The sequence below is a fragment of the Nansenia antarctica genome (assembly GCF_963989245.1).
Source record: "Nansenia antarctica genome assembly, chromosome: 2".
Classification (NCBI taxonomy): Eukaryota; Metazoa; Chordata; class Actinopteri; order Argentiniformes; family Microstomatidae; genus Nansenia; species Nansenia antarctica.
This window is the reverse complement of record NC_137675.1, coordinates 6298729-6316557: the sequence shown is the minus strand read 5'-3', so window position 1 is coordinate 6316557 and position 17829 is coordinate 6298729. Positions and strand designations below refer to the sequence as shown.

The 17829-nt window shown below is 44.2% G+C and overlaps 1 protein-coding gene across 1 annotated transcript; it reads right to left on the bottom strand.

Moving 5' to 3' along the window:
- Nucleotides 1-160: 160 nt before the first annotated feature.
- LOC308149717 (nuclear RNA export factor 1-like) lies at nucleotides 161-16724 on the bottom strand (the record flags this gene model as incomplete). Its single annotated transcript, XM_080522615.1, has 21 exons — nucleotides 161-419; nucleotides 664-724; nucleotides 1208-1390; nucleotides 3118-3190; nucleotides 3371-3413; nucleotides 4415-4530; nucleotides 4651-4709; nucleotides 4846-4953; nucleotides 6144-6199; nucleotides 6516-6584; nucleotides 7312-7348; nucleotides 12670-12779; nucleotides 12975-13082; nucleotides 13277-13365; nucleotides 13520-13589; nucleotides 13729-13809; nucleotides 14232-14336; nucleotides 14564-14647; nucleotides 15008-15167; nucleotides 16075-16258; nucleotides 16700-16724. 21 exons carry the CDS (start codon nucleotides 16722-16724, stop codon nucleotides 366-368), a joined length of 1875 nt encoding a protein of 624 aa, XP_080378741.1. The 3' UTR covers nucleotides 161-365.
- Between the last annotated feature and the right edge of the window lie 1105 nt (nucleotides 16725-17829).

Below are 17829 nucleotides of genomic sequence, written 5' to 3'. Positions count from 1 at the left end.
CACCCTTCCTATCATCCCTCCTCTCTCTCACCCACCCTTCCTGTCATCCCTCCTCTCTCACCCACCCTTCCTATAATCCCTCCTCTCTCTCACCCACCCTTCCCGTTAATCTCTACTGTCTCCATCCCATTAAAGCAGAAATGCCCTAACATTTATTTTTTTAGAATAGAAAAGAAAAAAACACCATTCTTCACGCCAAGTCGGTAACTGTGACACTTGGCAATTGTAAATATGTTGCAGTCTCCAGGCATATCTTTATATAAAAATATAAAAAATAAAAATACATGAAACCAAAACAAAATTCCATATAAAACATAATAAATTGCAATTATCTACAGACTCTTCTCACTAATGAACAAGAAGTATTATCCAACTCGGTCTAGCTTTAAGAAGGCGACATCTGGAATCTTGCCTTCAGCCTGAGGAGGAAGGTGGGGAGAGAAGGAAAATGAAAACCAGTTGGACAAAGGGAGGGTCAAACATGGATCCAGGCTGAAAAACTGAGATGAGACTCTTTCAATTCAGCCCAATGTAAAACATTTTTTAAAATATCATACACTATTTATGCAATGAAACTGGATCTGCCATGGAAAACTGTTTAACTGCTCCAAAAACAAAGTATGTAATTCTAGAGACGGTCACATTGCATAATTTGCAACTGACCTTCAGTTGTGTGAAGACTTGCCCAGCTCTGCTGAAATCCCACTCGTTGTCCTGAAGACACCTGAACAGAGAGCAAGTCCAATTTCAAGGTTGAGAACAGACACACAGAGCGACGCACACACAGAGACGCACACAGAGAGACGCACACAGAGAGACACACACAGAGAGACACACACAGAGAGACACACACAGAGAGACACGCACGCGCACACGCACACACACACAGAGACACACACAGAGAGACACACACACAGAGAGACACACACACAGAGAGACACACACAGAGAGACACACACAGAGAGACACACACACAGAGACACACACACACAGAGAGACACACACACAGAGACACACACAGAGAGACACACACACAGAGAGACACACACACAGAGACACACACACACAGAGACAAACACAGAGACACACACAGAGAGACACACACACAGAGACACACACAGAGAGACACACACACAGAGAGACACACACACAGAGAGACACACACAGAGAGACACACACACACACACACACAGAGACACACACTTACTTCCGCGACCACTCCAGGTTCATGCCAGACTTGAGGGAGAAGGCGGAGAGCATCTCCTGCTGCGGGGCGGTGAAGGAGGGCACGGGGCTGCTGGAGGGGGTGGGGGCCGGCTCTGCAAACGCCTTGCGAATCTCCTCCGTCGTGGCGTTGCGGACGAAGAGCTCGTCATTCACGATGCACAGCCTGCAGAAGGAGAGGAGGCCACTGTAGTACCCTCACTTTATTACTGTAGTGGTACTGAGTTAGTTGACTTGGTATTATTGTGATTTTGGATCTGAACGCTGCAATGCCAATGAGGAACCAAAGCCGGCTTAGTTTGACAACTCTTACGACGTGCTGATGTTGACCAATAGGATGCAGAGTGTTCTCTGGTGCGCATATGTGAACATGGTGAAGAGAAAGAGGGATGCTGCTGCCGTTAGACAATTTCTTGACTCTCCTCCCAGACAACTATGAACTTGATTCTCCTCCCAAACAACTATGAACTTGACTCTCCTCCCAGATGACCTATGAACTTGACTCTCCTCCCAAACAACTATGAACTTGATTCTCCTCCCAGAGCTAAATGCTCTTAAGACAGTGGAGCTGATAGTGGACTTCAGGAGGAACCCACCCCCTCCCTCTCCAATCATACTGGGAGGCACTCCAGTCACCACAGTGGAGTCATGCCGCTTCCTTGGGGTGACAGTCTCTCGGGACTTGAAGTGGGGGCCCCACATCGACGCCCTCACAAAAAAGGCCCAGAAGAGACTGTTTTTCCTGAGGCAGCTCAGGAAATTCCATATTCCTAAGACCACGCTGGTGAACTTCTACACGGCCATCATTGAGTCCATCGTCACCTCCGCCATCATCATCTGGTTCCCCGCTGCAGCGACCAAGGACAAGGCCAAGCTGCAGCGGGTGATACGCTCGGCGGAGAGGGTGATTGGCTGCCCTTTGCCCCCCCTTGAGGCCCTGTTTAAAAGTAGGGCTTTGGGGAGGGCCAGGAAGATCATGGCTGACCCCGCACACCCAGGACACGGTCTCTTCGCCCCGCTCCCCTCAGGCAGGAGGGTGCGGTCCCTAAATACTGTGAAGGCCCGACATACAAACAGCTTTTTCCCCACAGCCATCCGGCTCCTAAATGCCGCTGCCCCCCCCCCCCCCACTCTCCTCCCAAACAACTATGAACTTGATTCTCCTCCCAGACAACTATGAACTTTTGACTCCTCCCAGTTGACCTATGAACCTGACTCTCCTCCCAAACAACTATGAACTTGACTCTCCTCCCAAACAACTATGAACTTGATTCTCCTCCCAGACAACTATGAACTTGATTCTCCTCCCAAACAACTATGAACTTGATTCTCCTCCCAAACAACTATGAACTTGACTCTCCTCCCAAACAACTATGAACTTGATTCTCCTCCCAAACAACAATGAACTTGACTCTCCTCCCAGATGACCTATGAACTTGACTCTCCTCCCAGACAACTATGAACTTGATTCTCCTCCCAAACAACTATGAACTTGATTCTCCTCCCAAACAACTATGAACTTGATTCTCCTCCCAAACAACTATGAACTTGATTCTCCTCCCAAAAAACTATGAACTTGACTCTCCTCCCAAACAACTATGAACTTGACTCTCCTCCCAAACAACTATGAACTTGATTCTGCTCCCAGACTATGAATTTGTGTAAGGTTGTGAAAGGCAGCTCGTGTTGCCACTCTCCCTGTGACCATTTAATCTGATATAGTGACCATCTAATCTGACATGGTGACCATCTAATCTGACATGGTGACCATCTAATCTGACATGGTGACCATCGTGAACGATAAAAACAATGTGTAGTCCGATCCCGGCATTAGAGGAAACATATTTGACCTAGCAGAGCGAACAGGAACAAGGGACCTCATTACAGACTTACCCAGAGTTCGCTGCTGGCACGGTGATGAAGACCCGAGAGAAGGCCCTGATCGAGTCTCGAGATTTACCGTCAACTACAGGAGAAAAACAACCAAACCAAAACATCAGTGTGAAAAAATCTAAACCAAGTACAGTACTTCACATAATGATGGATAAGGAATGTTTTGTGAATAAACTGTACACTGGGAATAGACACATACTGATTAATTATCAGCTACATTAGGAGATCTGCTGATTGTTAGCATGGCACATACCTTCTTTGAACACTCCACTGACCGTAAACGAGAGTAACGTACTCTGGAAGAAAAAAAGGTTCAAGGTTTACCACTGTGTTGGTTTGAATTTTGGTTTCAGATCAAATTAGCCTCACCCAAAAAATGACAAATAATAATAATGTATGTACGATGTTACGGTACATGTGGGAAAACTAGGGTTAGGGTTAGGTGCTAGGGTGCTAGGGTAATAAGGTTAGGGTTAGGGTTAAGATGGGTTAGGGTTAGGGTTAGGCATGCCAGCACGTACCAAGTCGACATAGCACCTAACCATAACCCTAGTTGTCCCACATGTACCGTATTCCCACATGTACCGTAACATATATATATATATAAAGGTTTCTGTCATTTTCCAGTACTCCTTATATAAAGATCTAGCCCTGCTACTCTCCCTGGATAGGAGACAGTAGCAGGATGTGTAGGAGGTGTAGGATGTATAGGATGTATAGGATGTATAGGATGTATAGGATGTATAGGATTTATAGGATGTATAGGATGTGTGCTCTGGGTAGTAAAAGTCGATCAAATAAACCAATGACATCAGTTGTTTACATTTGACATCCCTTCCATTTTAGCAAGCACTAGCACTACATACATTGTCAGCTTCCAATGCTGCATAAATCCACATAAGAGACACTGTAGGCTACTAACCAAATGGTCAACATTACAGCTAGCTAAAAATAAAAAACACTGAACCGAAAGGCTCACAAAATAAAAATAAAAATCATCCAATCAATCATGTTACTTGCTTACATGCTACTTCCTGATTCTTTTTGTGAAGTATGTAACCTAACATTTACCCAGAAATAATTATATTATATATATTAATAATAACAACACAGTGCTGCCTACAGTGTAATAATAATAATAATAATAATAATAACACAGTGCTGCCTACAGCGTAATAATAATAATAATAATAATAATAATAATAATAATAATAATAATAATAACACAGTGCTGCCTACAGCGTAATAATAATAATAATAATAATAATAATAATAATAATAACACAGTGCTGCCTACAGTGTAGATGTTGACGTCCACGTTGAAGCAGGCCGCATCATGCTGAGTCTTGGGGAGCTCGGTGAGGAACGCCACGACGGCCAGACGCGTGTGCTTCAGCAGGCGGAACCGTGTCGCTGTGAGGAGCAGGTTTCAGAGGGAAGCATTAAAAGGTGCACCACACAGGAGAGACACGACTGGCACGCAAGCTCAAGGCAGGCTAGGGGTTTCTGGAGGAAGTTGACCAGGACACTTACAGACGTCTTTGAGCCGCTTGATGTTCCGGCTGTCTTTCTGATACTCTCCCAGACTGCACCTGCAAAGACAGAGGGAGGATGTAGGACAGATGGAGTAGCTCTGGAGACAGAGAGGAAAGTGTGTGCTGTAGCATGATTTCTGATTGGAGAGTGTGTGTGTGTGTGTGCAGGTGTATGTGTGTATGGCTGGCTCACCTGGACGGGTTCTGGCTGGAGTAGGGCGTGCTGAGGGAGAAGGAGGAGGCATCATGGTAGGCATCCAGGAGAGGCTGTCTGTCCCCGGAGTCATAGACACCGTAATACCTGACATAGAGGGGTTATAACACTGTAATATCTGACATAGAGGGGTTATAACACTGTAATACCTGACATAGAGGGGTTATAACACTGTAATACCTGACATAGAGGGGTTATAACACTGTAATACCTGACATAGAGGGGTTATAACACTGTAATACCTGACATAGAGGGGTTATAACACTGTAATACCTGACATAGAGGGGTTATAACACTGTAATATCTGACATAGAGGGGTTATAACACTGTAATACCTGGCATAGAGGGGCTATAACACTATAATACCTGACAGAGGGTTATAACACTAATACCTGACAGAGGGTTATAACACTAATACCTGACAGAGGGTTATAACACTAATACCTGACAGAGGGTTATAACACTAATACCTGACAGAGAGGTTATAAACACTGTAATACCTGACAGAGGGGTTATAACACTGTAATACCTGACATAGAGGGGTTATAACACTGTAATACCTGACAGAGGGGTTATAACATTAATACCTAGCATAGAGGGGTTATAACACTGTAATACCTGACAGAGGGGTTATAACACTGTAATACCTGACATAGAGGGGTTATAACACTGTAATACCTGACAGAGGGGCTATAACATTAATACCTAGCATAGAGGGGTTATAACACTGTAATACCTGGCATAGAGGTTATAAACACTATAATACCTGACAGAGAGGTTATAAACACTATAATACCTGACATAGAGGGGTTATAAAACTGTAATACCTGGCATAGAGGGGTTATAACACTAATACCTGACAGAGAGGTTATAAACACTATAATACCTGACATAGAGGGGTTATAAACACTATAATACCTGACATAGAGGGGTTATAAAACTGTAATACCTGGCATAGAGGGGTTATAACACTAATACCTGACAGAGAGGTTATAAACACTGTAATACCTGACAGAGGGTTATAACACTAATACCTGACAGAGGGGTTATAACACTGTAATACCTGGCATAGAGGATTATAACACTGTAATACCTGACAGAGGGTTATAACACTGTAATACCTGACAGAGGATTATAACACTAATACCTGACATAGGGGATTATAACACTAATATCTGACATTGTGAGGTTATAACAATGTAGTAACCTGGCATAGAGGGGTCTTTACAATGTAATAACAATGTAAAGATACTCAAATGGAAAAGAAAAGCACTCACTGTTGCAGGAAACGCAAGATGAGACCCTTGATTTCATCTGAACCAAAACAGCCGCTCTAGATGGGTGGAAGGAGAGAGCATCAGTTAAACAGCTGCTCTAGATGGGTGGAAGGAGAGAGCATCAGTTAAACAGCTGCTCTAGATGGGTGGAGGGAGAGAGCACCAGTTAAGATACAAACTCAGTAGTAGAAACAACAGTATGACGTACAGAATAACACAGCTGAAACTAGACAGGACACCAGTGTTGGGTTTCTGTGTCTCCCAGGCATCCGGATACCGATTGGCTGTTGAGTGCACACACCTGGTTTGTGGTTTCTCAGGTAGTACAGTAAGTCCCCAATTAGAAAACTATTGACCACACTATCAGGTTACCTTGCAGGCGGGGAGGGTGGTGGAGGTTTCCACATCAAACCCTATCACCGGGGGGAGGTCATGTCCATCCTGCAGGGCAGCAGAGAGAACGCGGACATGAGGAAAACAGACGACAACGTTTTTTTGGGGGAAAAAAGAACGAAAAGAAAACAGAGGGACAACATTTGGAGAGATCATGCAGGAACTCATCTCTGGTTGGGGATGTATCATCCCAGCCCTTCACTACTTTCTATCATATCAACTGGCAGTCAACACAGCACTGATCCTGAGTCCCACTCCTCTTCTGTCAGGGAGCTGGCATCAGCGTATTACGCCCTGTGTGTGTGTGTGTGTGTGTGTGTGTGTGTGTGTGTGTGTGTGTGTGTGTGTGTGTCCTTAGTGCAGGCTGTGTGACTGCCACACACTGATCATACCTACAACAACTGTTTACTCTGCTGCCGTACAGATATGGAAGTTCATTGCCATTGCCAGTAGATTATATTCATTTTTATTGCAGGTATCCTATTGACCGTAAGGACTTAATGATTGACTTGTTTTAGAGCTGGAACCCACTCAGGCCATGACATGGTACACTGGGAACACACAAGCTGAACTGGACTGTACTGTTGATCTGGCCGTTCATGGTAAATGCTTCATACACATGAAATAAGACGTACGCTTCTTTTTGTTAGAGAAAACACTGAAATGTATACAATAGTTGAACTGATGAGAAGAGAGCAAGAGCCAAAGAGTGACAAAAAAATAGAGGAACATAGAGAAAGAGAGAGAAATTAAGAAAATGAAGGTTAAGACTTACCAGTCTGAGCAGCCGGGGGAACCTTTCCTTGACCGCACTAACAGTGAGAGAACATGAGCAGAGAAGTCATTAGGCAAGGCAAGGCAAGGCAAGTTTATTTGTATAGCACATGTCATACAACAGGGGCAATTCAATGTGCTTTACATGCATTATTTAAAAATACAGCAAGAGGAGCATAAGAAAATAAAAATTACAATGAATAAAAGCAAATATAAGAAGTAAATAGATAAAACATTTAAAAAGACAATAGTTAATGGAAAAAAGACATTGATAGAAGTGTTTGTGTTTAATCATAACTGGTGCAAAACATGAAGGTTTTTTAGCTTAGATTTAAATATTTTAAGGGTTTGGGCCTGTTTGATTTCTTCAGGGAGTTTGTTCCAGGAGCATGCAGCAGCGTGACTGAAAGCTGCTGCACCGTGTTTTGTTTTTACTCTTGGAATTATTAGCTGATTTGTCTCAGCTGACCTTAGGGACCTTGCGGGAATATAGGGTGGGAGGAGATCTGATATGTATTTTGGTCCAAGACCATTTTGTGATTTGTATGTAATTAGGAGGATTTTGAATTCAATTCTCTGAGAGACTGGTAGCCAGTGCAGGGATCTCAGGATTGGTGTAATGTGTTCAAATTTCTTTGTTTTTGTTAGGACCCTAGCAGCGGCGTTTTGGATGAGCTGCAATTTATGAACAGCTCCTTTAGATAGGCCTGTTAGTAGACCATTACAATAATCAAGTCTACTCGAAACAAATGCATGGATGAGTTTTTCAAGGTCTTGCTTGGACATGAAACCTCTCATTCTTGTTATGTTTTTCAGGTGATAGTAGGCTGATTTAGTTATTGAGTTTATGTGGCTGATGAAGTTTAGATCGGAGTCTAGAATTACACCAAGATTTCTGACCTGTTTTTTACTGTGAAGAGAGAGAGAATCAAGTTTTGCACTGACTTTCGATCTTTTGTCAGGTGCACCGAATACAATTATCTCTGTTTTGTCCTTGGAGGAAGTTTTGTGTCATCCAGGCGTTTATTTGCTCAATGCAATTACAGAGATTGTCAATGGGACTATAGTCGTTCGGTGAGAGGGCTATGTAGATTTGAGTGTCATCCGCATAGTTGTGGTAGGCAATTTTGTTCTTTTTTATGATGTATCCCAATGGAAGCATGTAGAGATTGAATAGAAGGGGGCCAAGGATTGACCCTTGGGGAACCCCACATGTCATTTTAATTTGGTCAGATACAAAGTTGCCAATGGAGACATAGTAGCTTCTGTCCTGTAGGTAGGATCTAAACCAGTTTAGGGCAGTGCCCGAAAGTCCTACCCAGGTTTTTAGTCTATCTATTAGAATGTCATGGTCTACAGTGTCAAAGGCAGCACTAAGATCTAGTAGTACCAAAACTGAGATTTTTCCGGAGTCTGTGTTTACGCGAATGTCATTAAGGACCTTAATAAGGGCCGTTTCAGTGCTATGTAGGGGGCGAAAGCCTGATTGAAAGTCATCAAAGAGATCATTTAGGGTCAAATAATTGCTAAGTTGTTCGTGGGCAACCATTTCAATAATTTTTCCTATACAGGGAAGGTTTGATATGGGTCTGTAGTTGTTTAGTACAAATGGGTCTAGGCCGTTCTTTTTTAGTAGAGGCTTAATAACTGCAGTTTTCAGGGCTTCAGGGAAGATTCCTGATGAAAGGGAGGTGTTAATTATTTGTATTAGTTCGCCTGCCATGCAGCTAAATATGTTTTTGGACCACACACACCCACACACACACACCCACACACACACACCCACACACACGCACACACGCTGAATTTGCATACATGTAATGCTCAAGTGTATCAGGTTTACAAATACTTTCTTAAGCCATTTAACTCAGTGGTTAAATATTATTGTGGCATATTGTCCATAGAAGTGACATTTTGGATGACAGTGCTGTCAAACTATTGGTAAATGAGGAGAAACTGGTGTCTCTCCTCAAGTTCAGCACAAAATGTAAACAGACTTGCATACATCCACCAACACAGACACGCAGAGAGATGGTATTCCTCACCAACAGAGACACATGTGGATATTGAGATGACATTCCTCATTCCAGTCTCATGCTCCCCTGCTCCCCTGTGAGCCCAACCCCAGATTGTACTTACCTGGTGCCTTTACTCACCAACTATCCAACACGCAGATACACACAGACACCACACAGCTGCTAACATGGGAACCAACACGCAAGGTCACACACACACACACACACACACGCGCACCCACGCAGGGCCGCATTCACACCTGCTTGCTCCCCCCCCGCACACACACATATTGTATGCACACCCTCTTAAACGCCTGACAACTACTTCTGATCTGATGAGGTCCACTGGTGGAGAGGGAGGCCAAGGCCAGGAGAGCGCACCAGTCACAGTTAAACACAAACAACGGTTTGGTTCATACTTTTATCAAGATACATCTAAGAATGTAACATTGTGTTTTCAAAGACGGTCATACACACTGGGGCGTAGGACGACAAACCTGAAATTGAGAACAAGAAAGAAGAGAAAAGAGAGAAGAGAGGGTCAAAGAGATGAATTTCAAATCAGATTCCAGAGATCTTAGAGAGGGAGGAGAAGCTAATGACCACAGCAACTGTAGGGAAGAGATGGATGGAAGGAAGGAAGGGAAGAAGAAAAAAACAACAGCGAGGTTGAACCCTAACCCTACTACAGACCCCAGGAGCCTTCTCCCCTACCTACTACACACCCCAGGAGCCTTCTCCCCCTACCTACTACAGATCCCAGCAGCCCCCTCCCCCTACAGAAGCAGACTACAAGGTGCTGAAAGGTAGTTAGCCATCATCATTACATTTAACAACCCTCCAGCTGTGCCTTATGAGGTAGATCCTCTGTCCTCTGCCGTGTATGCAGTTTACGGCCGTCCATCTAACCCCCACGCCTCTAGTTACGGTACTGAGGGGGGACCGTACGGATATTTCTAGAACTGTTCAGAATCGTATTCAACCGAATCATGCTTTTTCCCATATTCTACTCCTTCCAGCTGTCGCCTTTTATCAACGACATCCGTTCTCTGAACGGTAGAAAATAAAGGCATGTAGGCCTGTACAGGCCCTCTTGTTGAAATGTGCTCAGCATCTCAAGAGTCAGAGATAATGCTTGTATAGAGAGCTATACTGCTGCCACAGTGATGGCCCAGTGAGACCAACCCGTTTGACTGGTCAGCGTTTGGCTTGATAATGACACTCTCCCCTCTCCTCCTCCATCCAGTGTCTGTCAGTACTGACGGATGTCATCTTCTTATGAGGTAGATGTTCTTCTGAGCGTTTCAGTGTGGTCTTTCCTAGGCCAGTATTCGCGACTGTGCCTGCCTTAGGTTGCCCCGGTGATTTATCGGTGGGATCTTACCCGTCATTGGCTAACCAGCCTTCCTTACATGGCCACACGCAGCACTCTGATTGGATGAGGATATAAGATGAGGGAAGAGGTTGTCATTGGTCTTCATCAGAGGTTAAGTCAACTTTGGTCTGACAATGGAATTGTTTTCTCTCCAAGTTGCCAGGTTTTTTCCACTAACAGGTATTCAAATATCGCACGAAACTTTCTGTTTCGGGAGTTTGAAAGCCGGCAAATTTGTATGAAAATGATGTTGATCTTCATCCTTCCTGATCTCTATGATTCATTGATAACTACGTCCAACCTTTCTCTACTGTAGATATACAGAAGGCTCTGTGGGTGGTCTGCAGAGGGGTAGTGGGAGCACCAGCACTGAGACAGTTTAGACAAAGAGTGATATGAAATCAAGAATGCGAAGAGTCACCGTGTAAGAACGCCATATACCCAACGAAGCTAGAAACAAGAAACAGTCAATGAGTGAAAAGATGAGGCGATGTTGAGTTTAATTGTGGACCACCGACCTCTGAAAAACATGTGGAACTAGGAAAATAAATCTTGCACACGGAGAGTGGTCAACAGGCCGCATGACGAGGTGTACGACTGAAAATGTTTGAATTAATAGTTACTTCAACCCACACATAAATCCAGACACACACATCCATCCATCTATCCATCCAGACAGACACACACATCCATCCATCCATCCATCCACCAACAGCGGCTATACACCCTGAGATGCCTCAGGAAAGAACACAACAAGCAGGAGATACTGGTGGCCTTCTACCGCGGCGCAGTGGAGAGCATCCTCACCTACGGCATCTGCAACTGGTTCTACAGCTGCACAACAGCGGAGAGAAACGCGCTACAGAGAGTCGTGAGAACAGCACAGAAGATCACCGGCGCCCCCCGCCCCTCTCTGGTAGAGCTGTACAACACACGCTGTCTCAGGAAGGCCTCCAAGATCTCCAGGGACCCGACCCACCCTGGGCACGTACACTTTATCAGGCTGCCCTCGAAAAGGAGGTACAGGACCCCGGCCGCTAAGACAAACAGACTGAAGAACTGCTTCTACCACAGGGCCGTCAAGGCCCTGAACACAGCAAAGGCCTAAGTTCTGGGCCCAGGACAGTCTGGACGGATTGTATGGCAGCTAGTGCTGAGGCACAAACATGTACATTTCAAGCCTGCAAACTGTGACACTTTAAATAACGTGAAAAAATACTTTTGTGCAATATGACAACCCTAGTTGACTATCTGTGCAGTATAGTACAGTGGATTGTGTACATAGCCTTTATTTATGTAAACCAGCTCCTTACCTTCTTGTGATTTTATTCTTTTTCTAAAAGTGTTTTTTTTTCCCTTTCCTAACACCAGGGGAGCCACCCCTCCTAAATTTCGTTGTTTGGTACCTGTACTGTAGCAATGACAATAAAGTCCATTCATTCATTCATTCATCCATCCATCCATCCAGAAACACACAAGCTTGAATCTTTTTTTATATTTCGTCCCTGGCTTAAATTGGGATCAGTCTATTTTAGCCCTGTCTGGCCAACCTGTGGCTTTTACACCCCCGGAAGTTCTTGCTAGGGGGAATCACCCTCATTTACATTTTAGGCATTTAGCAGACGCCTTATTCCAAAGCGACTTACAATCAATACATTTGACTAAGCAAGTGAATCATCAATCCACCAGTCGTAGCAGGAAGAGTAATCCAGCTCAGGCCCGGGGCCATTGACAGTCTCTGTGATAGAAGGAAAAATCTACTTCTATCACCATCTTCTAAACCTAGACTTTTTATTTTTTGATTTTTTTAGCCATGTCCTATCTGAAGGTTCAGAACCTCAGATCTCCTTGTTAGGCAGGAGGCAGGCGGCATTAATTGGACTTTATGTGAGTATTGCAATCTGAACCCAGTACTGTACAGATCTCCACTCTCTAGGTTACAAACACACGCCAACGCTCAAGGACTGACCTAATGTAGGCGGGCTGGTCCTTGAAGACGTCACACACTGGGTTGCGGTCCAACCAGAGTTCAACTAGCTTCAAATCTTTCAACTTGTCCAGCTCCCGCTCTGACTTCAACTGAAAGAAAGAAAGAAAGAAAGAAAGAAAGAAAGGAAGAAAGGAAGAAAGAAAGAAAGAAAGAAAAAAAGAAGAAGAAGAAAGAAACAATGATAAATACAGTTAAGACACTTTAATGAGTAAGCAAAGTCAATAAATAGAAAGGGTTGACCAGTGAGGCCTCCCGGTGAGGGCTGACCTCCTCCTGACCCTCACCTCGTTGCTGGACAGGTTGAGGGCCTTCAGGTGTGGCGCTTTGCTGGCCAGCTCGGCCACCTCGTCCAGCGTGTACAGTCTGTTGTTGCTCAGGTTCAGACACACCAGCTGAGGCCGTAGAGGGGGACAGACAGGTACGGGAGAGAGACAAAGACAGTTAGCAGGGAAGAGAAGACTAAGAAGTCCTAAGAGACCATGACGATCCCTCTGTTTCGGGTTCCTTCCCTCTACAATCCTTTTGTTTTCGTTCCGAAGGCTCTGAACCTTTAGCTCTACACTGTTCATCTGTACGTATGTATAACCTCCGGGATGTTCTCCTCGATGATCTTGACCACGGCCTGCATACACGTTCTTCTGTTGAGAACCACCTCGATGTTCTGAGACGCTAGGTCTGAAACAGAAACCAGAGAAGTGTGGATGACATGACAATATGGTGTTGAGGCCCTCTACTAAACACCTGCAAAACGTATAGATGAATACCCGCGGGTGAATGTCACGCTACAGTACAAGGAACAGATCAGCCCTGCTGGGATGGCGCTGCTTACCTGGGTCGGTGCGGAGGTTGTTCAGGTCCAACGCTTGCTGGGAGCCGTCAAAGCGCTTGGCCATGCATTGCTGGGACAGACGTGCCGTTAGATAGGATCAAGCTGATACAAGCTACAGCCATATTCACTGTAACGCCCTTTTGTTTTCCTCTAACGTTCTCCCTCATTCCCTCCCTCCCTCCCTCTCTCTCTCTCTCTCTCTCTCTCACCTTTAAGTGCTCCATGTCTTCAGGCTTCAGGTCTGTCGAGCTGATGGAGGGAGGGGGGCATGGGTTCATCCACACTATCACCTGTTGTGTGTTTGTGTGTGTGTGTGTGGGGGGGGGAGAGAGAGAGAGAGAGAGAGAGAGAGAGAGAGAGAGAGGCCATTTTTAATTAGACAAACTGCTACTTAGGGATTAGCAACAGCAGCATCAGATCAGCTTGGGAGTCAACAAGCAGCTCTATACAGAGTCAACAACAGCTCTATACAGAGTCAACAACAGCTCTATACAGAGTCAACAACAGCTCTATACAGAGTCAACAACAGCTCTATACAGAGTCAACAACAGCTCTATACAGAGTCAACAACACCTCTATACAGAGTCAACAACAGCTCTATACAGAGTCAACAACAGCTCTATACAGAGTCAACAACAGCTCTATACAGAGTCAACAACAGCTCTATACAGAGTCAACAACAGCTCTATACAGAGTCAACAGGCAGCAGTACCTTGTATCCCTCATGGTCTGTGATCTGGCGGGAGACCTGGAATAAAGCGTTGGCTGTCCAGGCGTCATCGAGGTAGAACTGCACCTTGTCACCGTCAGTGTGGTACTGAAGAGAGGGAGGAGAGGAGAAGTGTGGGGGAGGAGATATATAAACAATGTTCATATTTCATGTGGTGTTTTCTAAATATTCACAACATGTGCATGTAGTTTGAACCATGTACTGTACATTACAACGCCTCCCTCGGGGACAATAAAGTATAATCAATCAATCAATCAAAATGCCTCTCACAGTAGAGCACTCAGCTGGGCCATCTGGCCGGGGCAGTGACTCACCTGTACAGGTGTGAAGGGTACGGAGCACAGGTTCTGGAGTGCTGTGAGCAACCATTTCTTGTCGTATTTATTGCCATGGGGTATCTGTCAAACAGAGCAGAATAAATACGTTGGAAAGGGATAATGTGTATGCAATGACAATAACAGCAACCATGTCTGCGGTCTGGAATTACTTCATGGTTGAGTAAACATGCTTGCAGCAAAGTTTGCATTAGTGCATTTGCATTTCTTCTTATGCCAAGTTATGAGAGATCTGCACAACGCAAGAAGATTTAGGCAAATGTCAGAGTTGTTGACGCATCACAGCTTGAGCATGGGATGATGCCAAGCATAGCACATCCACACACAGAGCTAGTATACAGCTGCTAAATAAATAACAATAGTACTCAGAATCGGTATCGGCAATGAAGAAGTGGTAATGGCCGATCCCTAGTTTGTACTAACCGTCATCTTGAACCATTGACCCCTGTTCCTTCCTCCTCCTCCTCCTCCTCCTCCTCCTCCTCCTCCTCTGTCTCCTCCTCCATCATTTCCTCTGTAGCCCCCTCTTCTGTCCCGGTCAAACCGGCCGTCACCTCTCCGAGGAGGCCTTCCATATGGGTTGCTATGGGGACATGGTGCAGTGTTATCAAACACAGCAGGAGAAACTAAATGAAAGACTGTAATTCCTGACAATGGAAGTAGTCACAAGTAACAGGATTAACATTGGCTATTCCCTATGCCTGTTAAATGATTGCTGATTGGTTGGAGTAATTGTGACTCGGGACCGTGTGTGACATAAAACTGTCCCAGTCTGTATGAGCACAACCAACAGTAAGGTTCAAATTGAAAAGCGCTCTTCGGAAAACTGATTTATTATTTTGTAGCTAAATGTCTATAAGAAGATAAAAAATATATTTTATTTTGTTAGTAAAGTATTTTGGAAACCTATGATGGATGTTAGAGATGTTATGACTGTTAAAGGTGGCTACTTTGAAGAATCTAAAACATAAAACATATTCTGGTTTATTTAACACTTTTGTTTATAATATAATAATAGTTATTACATCATTCCATATGTGTTCTTTCATAGTTTTGATGTCTTCAGTATTAATCTAAAATGTAGTAAATAATATATAAATAAAGAAAAACCATTGAATGAGAAGGTGTCCAAGCTTTTGACTGGGACTGCACATCAAAGTAAAGTCACACAAACAAGCAAAACAACACACACACAGTCACACACACAGTCACACACACACACACACACACACACACACACACACACACACACACACACACACACACACACACACACACACACACACATACACACACACACACACACACATACACACACACAACAATACACAGTCATAGTTACACACAACAACACACACAGTCACACACACAGTCACACACACAGTCACACACACACACACACACACACACACACACACACACACACACACACACACACACAACAATACACAGTCATAGTTACACACAACAACACACATAGTCACACTCACAATCGGCGCTGAGAACTGCCGTCCTGCGAGTTCCCATCATGCATGCGAGTTCCCATCATGAAGGTAACCACGGGCCCCCCCCGCGGCCGCTGCCTGGCGGGACCCTCTCCGTACGCCCGGCCCCTGAAGTACCCTCGGCCGTTCTGGCTACGGAACTGAGGGTCCCCGACTCTGTCATCGTACTCTGAGATCAGGAACACACGAAAGAGTCAGTGAAACATCTCAGACTGAAAAAGGGGAAATCTACAACCTGAAACTATACGGCACAGGTCACTGAGTGCTTTACTCAGCAAGGTCACAAATTAAACAGTGAGGAGACTCTCCTATTTGTCATATGGGTTACAATGGTGAGGCTTATTGCTAATCTAGCATAAGAAGGTGAGGAAGTTCAACATGATAAAAAGGCACAAACAAACAACACACGCACACATGACCAATATTTACAACGTAACTCAAACAAACCACATCCCCAAGGTAGATCTGAGACTGAGAGCAAATAGTAAACAAGAACCGTCGTCGCCATTTCGCTTTGTTTACAGTTTTTACCTCCCAGCAGCCCGCCATTGCTTGTGACCTAAGGGTGGACACATGGGTTAAGGTTCTACCTTGCACTAGGTAAACTTACCGCTGTAGTAGCGACTGTCCGCCATAATTTCCCAAGGAGAACTGTTACTGTCACGTCTAGGCTTGGTGTCAGTAGGAAAACAATCCAATCCTGGGAATCAAATCTTCAAATACGGAATCGTTCTTTATTTGACAGTTAAAAGATGCGTTCCGTTTTGAACCAATACGGAACGCTGTTTGTCGACGCGCTTGCAAAACAGTTTTGTGATTGGTCCGAATTTCGCGGGACATTTTGAATTTCAGGAAATCGCCCGTCGCCGGTCGCGAATTTGCGAAACCTATGGGGAACCCTAACCCTAACCTTAACCCTAACCCTAAATGTGGCCTAACTAATTAATACAAGTGCAATTCAAAATGGAATAATCCCGAGAGAAGCCCCGACAGGCGCACATAACAGAGAACGAGCTACCCCAATGTCACGTCGGAATTCGTTGTTTAAACGTGAGCTACATTTGCAGGAAAGGTGCTATATAAATCCATCTTGATCTAGAGAAGACACATTAGTCCAGTCAATCTAACAAAAAAAAAGGACCAACCCAGGAGAAATTGCAATAGTAATGTTTCATAGTTTTTATTGTTCCTAATACCCTCCTGCATCATATATTAAAAGTCTTACTTGATTAATTTATTGGATCATACTTTTTTCAAGGTCAAAAGAGGTTAAACAATGTTTTAGAGTGACGCCATCTGGGTAAAATGGTGTTAATATTGGAGGGCCTTATGTATACCTATCCAACATATTTGGTGTCTTTTCCTATGTTTTGGGGGTCAAACTTTCCAATAAAACACTTTTTCAGAGGATATTCTTAAGTCTTATACCTGTATTAGGGGTACAACTACCCCAACACCCACTTATTTGCCAAATGTGACGCCAGACAATGTTTTCATCAATCAGTTGCCTACATAAACTCTCAGTTTTTTACATATTCTGAAGCTACAGATTGTAAGCTTTCAAATGTTGTGTCATACATTGAAATCGGACAGAAATTGAAGACGACACAAGTATTTGAATGTTGGTACACCTCAAACACAGAATGGGAGAAAAGTCACAACAAACGCTGCTAACAGCTAGCGGCTAAGAATGGCACATATCTACGAACATCTAACTGCATTTTTATAACATCACAACAT